At 45.9% G+C, this 9,318-nt stretch overlaps 1 protein-coding gene across 1 annotated transcript; it reads right to left on the bottom strand.

Annotated features, from left to right (window-relative positions):
• Nucleotides 1-438: 438 nt before the first annotated feature.
• Nucleotides 439-4,721, bottom strand: LOC121851809 (zinc finger protein 79-like; the record flags this gene model as incomplete). The annotated part of the gene is made up of 3 exons (XM_042345897.1): nucleotides 439-555; nucleotides 3,987-4,365; nucleotides 4,534-4,721. Coding segments are annotated over 3 exons (684 nt in total), but the record flags the coding sequence as incomplete, so codon positions are not given.
• Between the last annotated feature and the right edge of the window lie 4,597 nt (nucleotides 4,722-9,318).

Here is a 9,318-nt window from a genome sequence, read left to right as displayed (position 1 = left end):
TGACACCACTGCCCATGGAGTGACGTAGGTAGACACGTGTTACAGGCAGCAGCAACAATGTCCCACACTGCTGCCCACCAGGGATCACGTGTCTGTCTGACTGGCTGTCGTGCATAAATAAATATATAATACACACAGCTCTCTGATTGGTGGAGACCTACTGCCGGGTACGGAGAAGGGAGGGGCCTGAGGGAGGGGGGGTCAGGGAGGGGCCTAAGGGAGGGGGGGTCAGGGGAGGGGCCTGGCTGGCTGCCTGGCTACCTCAAGTCACGTGATCTTCTACACAGGTAGGAACAGCAGTTCCACACTGCCCACCAGGGATTATGTGTCTGTCTGTCGTGCACGAATGCGCTGTCCAACCAAGTTCCGACCTGCACACTGCGAAGGAACGTGTTTTTTTTCGTGTGTCTGTCCTGTCCGTCTGTCTCCGTGTGTACGCTAGACTTGCGAAGGGTTTGGCTCGCGAGCCGTGGAGTTGACGTTGACGACGAGTCGCTGGTTCCACGCCGCAAGCCCCGCGGTGAGCCGGCGCTGTTCCGCTTTCCCATCCGGAAACTTGAAAGTAGTTAAATGAACAGTTGAGTGCCGTTATTTCGCATCGTTTAAAAAACACGTTCCTTCGGAGTGGGCAGGTAGGAACTTGGTTGGACAGCGCATTCGTGCACGACAGACAAATAATCCCTGGTGGGCAAGTATGGAACCTGTTGTTCCTCTACCTGTGTACAAGATCACGTGACTTGAGGTAGCCAGGCAGCCAGCCCCCTTCACTATTGGCCCCTCCCTGACCCCCTCCCTTAGGCCCCTCCCCTGACCACCCCCCCATATCCTCAGGCCCCTCCCCTGACCCCCTCCCTTAGGCCCCTCCCCTCTCCGTACCCGGCAGTAGGTCTCCACCAATCAAAGAGCTGTTTATATTATATATTTATTTATGCACGACAGACAGACAGACAAATAATCCCTGGTGGGCAGTGTGGAACATTGTGTTCCTGCCTGTGTATTTCCTTGCGCCACTCAAGCTGCCTGGAGGTTGCCCCGAGCGGGGAGCTCACACGGCCGAATCGAACGAAGAACGCCACTTGACCGACTCAGAACGAGACGGTTCCGGGGCCAAACCAGAGCCGGTCTCGGACGCACCGCCCAGACACGGAGGGTGACACGCCCCCTCCACCACTCTAGCCATGACTGCCCCACGGTGGCTATGAGATGTTGACTACCTCGCCTGGTGCGCAGGAGGTCGTGGGTTCGATCCAGACCATGGCTACGCCTGCTGCTGTATGTTTGGAGTTTGTGGTGTCTTTCTCATCATCAAGGTGGCTATGAGATGTGGACTACCGCGGCTGATCTACCTCGCCTGGTGCGCAGGAGGTCTGTGTCTCTCTCTTCATCATCACCACGGTGGCTAGGAGATGTTGACTACCTCGCCTGGTGCGCAGGAGGTCGTGAGTTCCATCCCGACCCTGACGCCTGCTGCTGTATATTTGAGTTTGTGGTGTCTCTCTCATCATCATCACGGTGGCTCGGAGATGTTGACTACCTCGCCAGGTACGCAGGAGGTCGTGGGTTCGATCCAGACCATGACATGCCTGCTGCTGTATATTTGGAGTTTGCGTGTCTCTCTCTCATCATCACGGTGGCTATGAGATGTTAACTACCTCGCCGGGTGTACAGGAGGTCGTGAGTTCCATCACGACCCTGACGATGCCTGCTGCTGTATACTTGGAGTTTGCGGTGTTTCTCTCATCACGGTGGCTAGGAGATGTTGACTACCTCGCCTGGTGCGCAGGAGGTCGTGGGTTCGATCCAGACCATGGCGACGCCTGCTGCTGTATATTTGGAGTTTGCGGTGTCTCTCTCATCATCACGGTGGCTATGAGATGTTAACTACCTCGCCGGGTGTACAGGAGGTCGTGAGTTCCATCCCGACAGGCTAAAATAACCCCTGCCCCGATTAAACCCGGGTATAGTTTGGCCCAGTCCAGAGTATACCCGGGGGGGGGGGGGGATGAAGTCTCCAAGGCTAAACTAGACCCCCCGGGGGTTTAAACTCGACTGGGCCAGACCATACCGCTCCAGGCCAGACTCTGCCCATGTGAAAGTTCAAAGGCAATTATCCAGACAGAGAACAGGCGACAACGAACTGCAATCGATATCTAAAACGCGTACGCGTGGAAGTAAGAATCTAAATTTGATCAATTGAAGCATTTTTAGGGTTCAGGGGTTATTATTAAAGTTTTTTTCTGGTTGAAGCAGTCAAAGTCGATGTGTTTACAGTTTAAAATAAAATGTTGGAAAAATTTAGTAATTCACGTGTATATCGCTCAACGCCATTACTATCACGGGGGTATGATTTGGCCTAGAGGGGCATCATTTGGCCTAGGCCATAATATACCCGGCTATAATCTAGCCTAGGCCGTTTAGACCCCGGGTATACTACACCTGTGGGTATACTACGGCCTGTGGGTATACTACGGCATTTGGGTATACTCCGGCCTCTTACACCGGGTAAAGTCTCGTAATTGGAATGACCATTGTCAGCCGTGATTGATCTACGGCTGAATGAAAGCCTCCCCAGCTATCGTCATCTCTCAAGATCCCAACACAGGATTATGTCACGTTGACAAAAGACAAATAGTTCACTGCAGTCACGAAAGCTTTCAATCAAAAGATGCACACATTTATTTAAAAGCAAACGGGCATGTGTGGATACTACCCTTTGACCTGTATCACAAGAACAACGGGTCTCACCTGAGTGATCTGTACAGGTTACTTCCAAAAACACAAACTTTGTCCTAACATCACTTATTCAATGTTTGACCCTTATAAATAAAATGTTGCATGTACACAAAATCAGTGTTCATTCTAAATTATTGACAGACATTTTCCATTTTAACAAAATGTAATTACTGCAGTGAAATATACTGCACCAGGTTAAGCTATTTCAAATAATTATGCACCGTCTGCTTAACAGTGGATGTAAAACATACTATTGTGTCATTCAAAACGAGTAGGCCATTGCATGCTTGCGTCTCGAGTCAAAATGTAGCAAATTCTCAACATTACCGACAAATTACACAACTGAGATGAAACATCATCGCCCCCTACTGACAGGCTCTTGTTCACACACTCTTTGGTTCTTTCAGTAAAGTCATGTCAGTAGCAAAAATAATAGATCAGGAAGTTTAGATCGTAACACAGGGATCTACCCAACCCACAGGGAACACAAAGACTGGCCGCTCACTCTTACTCTGCAGGTTGAACCCAGGAACTGAGTGTTCAACTTCACATTATTTTCATTAAAGGCCCGTGACAAAGGAGCATCTATTGGAGCGACGTCTCAAGCTGACACATCTACCGGGTCTCCCTTTGACTTTGTGTTTTCTAAGAAGTTCACCCACACCTCCACCTCCACAAACTGCTGGGAGTTGCCTCACTCTGCCTCACAGTCAGAATTCCCCTCCTGCTTCACGTTGCCTCCATCAATGTGAAGGTCCCATTTTGCAGTATAATCTTCATCTTCACATTTTACCATCACTTCTTCACTCTTCACCATCACTTCTTTGCTCTTCACCATCACCTCTTCACATTTCACCTCGATACCTTTAAGTGTCCAAGCTGGGATTTTCCTCCAGTTATTGTTTGATGAGGGATGGGCTCATTGCGGCACTTTGACTTTCACAAGCTGATTTCAGACTCCACTCCTTGCAGATCTTCTGATGCTTGTGTGTTCTCTGGTGTACTTGAAGATTTGATGACCGTGCAAACGCCTTCCCGCCAAGTGCACCTGAAGGGTTTCTCTCCAGTGTGTGTTCTCTCGTGTCTTTGAAGATGTTCTGACCGTGTAAACGCCTTCCCGCACAGAATGCACCTGAAGGGTTTCTCTCCTGTGTGTGTTCTCTGATGTTTTTAAGAGATGACTGTGAAAATGTCTTCCCACACATAGTGCACTTGAAGGGTTTCTCTCCTGTGTGTGTTCTCTGGTGTCTTACAAGAGTAGATGAATCCACAAACGCTTTCCCACACACACGGCACTTGAAGTGTTTCTCTCCCGTGTGCGTTCTCTCGTGTCTTTGAAGATGTTCTGACCGTGTAAACGCCTTACCGCAAAGAAAGCACCTGAAGGGTTTCTCTCCCGTGTGTGTTCTCTGGTGATTTTTAAGAGCAGATGACTGTGAAAATGCCTTGCTACACACAGTGCACTTGAAGAGTTTCTCTCCTGTGTGTGTTCTCTGATGATTTTTAAGAGTAGATGACTGACAAAATGCCTTCCCACACACAGTGCACTTGAAGGGTTTCTCTCCTGTGTGTGTTCTCTGGTGGGCCTGAACAACGGATGCTTGTGCAAACGCCTTCCCGCAAATCGTGCACCTGAAAGGTTTCACTCCAGTGTGTGTTCTCTGGTGTATTACAATATTATGTGACTGTGAAAATGCCTTCCCACACACACTGCACTTGAAGGGTTTCTCTCCCGTGTGTGTTCTCTGGTGTCTTTGAAGAGTTTGTGACTTTGCAAACGTTTTCCCGCACAGAAAGCACCTGAAGGGTTTCTCTCCTGTGTGTGTTCTCTTGTGATTTTCAAGATGATACGACTGTGAAAATGCCATGCTACACACACTGCACTTGAAGGGTTTCTCTCCCGTGTGTGTTCTCTGGTGTTTTTTAAGAACAGATGACAGTGGAAATGCCTTCCCACACACAGTGCACTTGAAGGGTTTCTCTCCTGTGTGTGTTCTCTGGTGCTGTGTCAAATTTCCAGTGCGATCCGTGCTGTATGCACTCTGGTCGCATTGTTGCCTTGCCGTACTGAGCTGTGCTGACTGCCTTTGCTCCATTAGACCAATTCTGCAGAGGAAGCGTCGAAGGAAGCGTCAGCTGCAGACAGATAATAGGAATGTCCACACCATTCTAGATTTGAAGCTTTCGTGACTGCAAGGATTCATATTCTTAGGTTTTTTCGGTAAAGTCACGTAGGTAAAAAATTTAAATTAAAGTAAAAATAAACAAATTAAAAAATTCACGACGTTTCGGAAGCAACACAAGCCTCCGTCTTCAGGTGGAACCGTCACAGCCACGACAGCTGTATCAAGTAAAAAAAGAAATACAAAAAAAAATACAGCTGTCGTGGCTGTGACGTTTCCACCTGAAGACGGAGGCTTGTGTTGCTTCCGAAACGTCGTGAATTTTTTAATTTGTTTTATTTTACTTTTATTAATTTACATTTTTTACCTACGTGACTTTACCGAAAAAAACCTAAGAATATATCCACTCCGGTATCGAGGCACAGAAGAACGCATACGTACAGTCACACTTGACTTACACGTCTATACTTATTCATATATTCATGATGTAGTAAAAACGTTTCTCAAATTCATCACACGGGCTGTGATGGCACACAATGAGAGGGCAAGTGGTCATAAATATGCCTGGGAGCCCTCGTATCTTAAAAATGAATGTTAACCCAAAACTCCGAGCACACAATTTCGGCTGTCTGGCTACAAAAGGAATATGTATAAAAGCTAAATTCAGCTGACATTGCAAAGGGTGTTGAAAACAATTCTATTTGTGCTATGCAGAAATGCATAAATTAACGTTCAATCACAACTTAGATGTCCTTGAATGCTGGGATGAACTGATCCGAATTCAGCTGCATGTGCTTCCAGAGGGAAACAAAAATAAACTATTGTTTTGATATAACCTCAGTGTTCAACAGAGTTAATCGACTTTACTGCGAACACAAACTTTAAACTGTCACACACTGTCATGGGTAAACAAGTAGTGGTTTGACCAGAACCATGCCTGGCCACCTTCATCTGCTCAGAATAAATGATTCCTCACTCCACCAAGTAATTAATTGAGGATCAATCAACATAGCCGAGGCTAACTGGAGTTTGTGTGTCTCTCTCTCTCCGTGGTGAGATGTTAACTACCTCACCTGGTATGCAGGAAGTCGTGGGTTCGATCCCGGCCTTGGCGCCTGCTGCTGCTGTATATTTGGAGTTTGCATGTCTCTCTCTCCGTGGTCGCGTGGATTTTCCTCCGGATCTCCCGGGTTTGCCCTCCACATTTAGAGTCAACATCAGCACGAGTTTAGCGTCTTTGACCGATACACATTTCCACACGTATTCTTGGTTCTTTCGGTAAAGTTACGGAGGTAGAAAATATCAATAATAGATAATAAAATTAAATAAAATAAAGACCACTTGTGTTGCGATCGAAACGTCGTGTTTTTTTTCTTTATTTACAATTTAATAATTTTTATTTCATCATGTTATTTTTATTACATTTTCTGTCTAAGTGACTTTACCGAAAGAACCAAGAATATGAATTCCTGCAGTCACGAAAGTTTTAAGTCAACACATTCACACGCAAGTTCACAAAGCCTCACCTTGCGTTGTGGGCAGGTAGCTTCTGAGAACAAGAGCGGTAGAGCAGCTCAAGCCGGCTTGGCCTGGTAACAAAAAATGAAAAATAGAAACTGCATGAATATTTACAGTGAGGGAAAAAAGTATTTGATCCCCTGCTGATTTTGTACGTTTGCCCACTGACAAAGAAATGATCAGTCTATAATTTTAATGGTATGTTTATTTGAACAGTGAGAGACAGAATAACAAAAAAATCCAGAAAAACCCACGTCAAAAATGTTATAAATTGATTTGCATTTTAATGGCGGAAATGAGTATTTGACCCCCTCTCAATCAGAAAGATTTCTGGCTCCCAGGTGTCTTTTATACAGGTAACGAGTTGAGATTAGGAGCACACTCTTAAAGGGAGTGCTCCTAATCTTAGCTTGTTACCTGTATAAAAGACACCTGTTCACAGAAGCAATCAATCAGATTCCAAACTCTCCACCATGGCTAAGACCAAAGAGCTCTCCAAGGATGTCAGGGACAAGATTGTAGACCTGCACAAGGCTGGAATGGGCTACAAGACCCTCACCAAGCAGCTTGGTGAGAAGGTGACAACAGTTGGTGCGATTATTCGTAAATGGAAGAAACACACAAGAACTGTCAATCTCCCTCGGCCTGGGGTTCCATGCAAGATCTCACCTCGTGGAGTTGCAATGATCATGAGAACAGTGAGGAATCAGCCCAGAACTACACGGGAGGATCTTGTCAATGATCTCAAGGCAGCTGGGACCATAGTCACCAAGAAAACAGTTGGTAACACACTACGCCGTGAAGGACTGAAATCCTGCAGCGCCCGCAAGGTCCCCCTGCTCAAGAAAGCACATATACATGCCCGTCTGAAGTTTGCCAATGAACATCTGAATGATTCAAAGGACAACTGGGTGAAAGTGTTGTTGTCAGATTAGACCAAAATGGAGCTCTTTGGCATCAACTCAACTCGCCGTGTTTGGAGGAGGAATGCTGCCTATGACCCCAAGAACACCATCCCCACCGTCAAATATGGAGGTGGAAACATTATGTTTTGGGGGTGTTTTTCTGCTAAGGGGACAGGACAACTTCACCGCATCAAAGGGACAATGGACGGGGCCATGTCCCGTCAAATCTTGGGTGAGAACCTCCTTCCCTCAGCCAGGGCATTGAAAATGGGTCGTGGAAGGGGTATTCCAGCATGATAATGACCAAAAAAACACAGCCCAAGGCAACAAAGGAGCAGCTCAAGAATAAGCACATTAAGGTCCTGGAGTGGCCTAGCCAGTCTCCAGACCTTAATCCCATAGAAAATCTGTGGAGAGAGCTGAAGGTTCGAGTTGCCAAACGTCAGCCTCGAAACCTTAATGACTTGGAGAAGATCTGCAAAGAGGAGTGGTGTGTTGTATGTGTTGGTATTATGAAATTTTGATGAAAATAATAAAAATTAATAATTTTCCGAAAAATGCGCAAATCGCATTAATTATGATAGTGTGTGTATTAATATGCATAAATTATGATAATGCATGTGATTATATGCATAAATTATGATAATCGTAGTAATCGTAGTAATTTATGCGGAGGCTTGCGATTATGTTAATGTGTGCAGTTATGATAATTTGCTTAGTTTCGTTTATCCAGAGTTATCAATCAGGATAACACGATTATCATAGATTCATTTACCGATTATCCTAGTGTGTGTTATAATATTTTAGGTCTCCATTTTCATATCTCATCACAGGATACAGTTCTTCAGAATAAGACAGTTTTGCATGGACTTGGAAGGAACACTCGATATGCTTCTGTGATAACAATTTTATTCTAACAAGCACGTGACATTCTATCATGCAGGTCAAACATGCGTCAATAATTCATGGGCAAGATTATGCAATTAACTAATATGAACGACAAAAACTTATGCAGCTGTGACATTATGCAATTATGCAATATGAATAACGAAACTCTTATGCATTTGACTAAAATGAATGAATAAACACTTATGCATTTAGCTAAATTGAATAACAAAATTCTTATGCATTTGCGATATTATGCATAACTAATATGAATAACCAAAACTCTTATGCAATTACGAGATTATGCATTTGACTAAAATGAATGAATAAACACTTATGCATTTAACGAACTGAATGACTAAAAACACTTCTATCAATTGTAACCTCTACTTTTCCTACCAGGCATCATTAGTTCGCCCATGTATTGATCACAATCGGCGACTGGTCGAGTTTGAAAACAAGCATGACACACTTCATATGGCGGTAATAAAAAGCACTTATTGTATCCCAGAGGCGAAAGTATATGTCAATAGATTCATCGGCAAGTCTAAAATCCTTTTTAACGGAATGTTTGATACAATGGTGGGTGAGGGCGTGTGGGCGCGAGAGCGAATCTGGCTCTGTTTTAATTAATTCTTCGGCGAGATTCTGGGACAAAGGAAACTGGTTTGACAAGATTTTCTCTGTGTTTTCTTGAGTCTGTATGTGGGGAGCGATACGACCTCTGTTGTTTGTGCGATCGGCAGCTGAGACTTTCTCCGCTGTGAGGTGAGCGGCGGCGCTCGTTCAGAAGACTTTGACTCTTTTTCTCCACGGCGGGATGACGAGTCGGTTTGGGTTGATGCTGGTCGATCTGGGTGTCGCTCGTTGTCGCTCGGTGTCGCACGGTGGCGCACGGTGGCGCACGTGGCGCACGTTCAGCGCAAAGTGGTGCACGGTGGCGCACGGTGGCGCAAGGTGGCGCAAGTTGGCGCTCGTTCAGCGATCTCCGCCTTTCCTGCGGGTTGTTCGCTGGTCGTCACTCTGACGAGGAGCGATGCTTCGTTCGTGGCAGGGTGGACGTTGGCGTCTTTGTTGGCTTCACTCGCAGCTCTGCGACTCAGGGTAGCGATTCTTCTCAGGTGGTGCAGACCTCGGCTTGTAGCTACGCGTCG

This window comes from Callorhinchus milii, unplaced genomic scaffold (assembly GCF_018977255.1).
Source record: "Callorhinchus milii isolate IMCB2004 unplaced genomic scaffold, IMCB_Cmil_1.0 Scaffold147, whole genome shotgun sequence".
NCBI lineage: Eukaryota > Metazoa > Chordata > Chondrichthyes > Chimaeriformes > Callorhinchidae > Callorhinchus > Callorhinchus milii.
The sequence above is the reverse complement of the archived record's forward strand: the minus strand, read 5'-3'. Positions and strand labels throughout refer to the sequence as shown.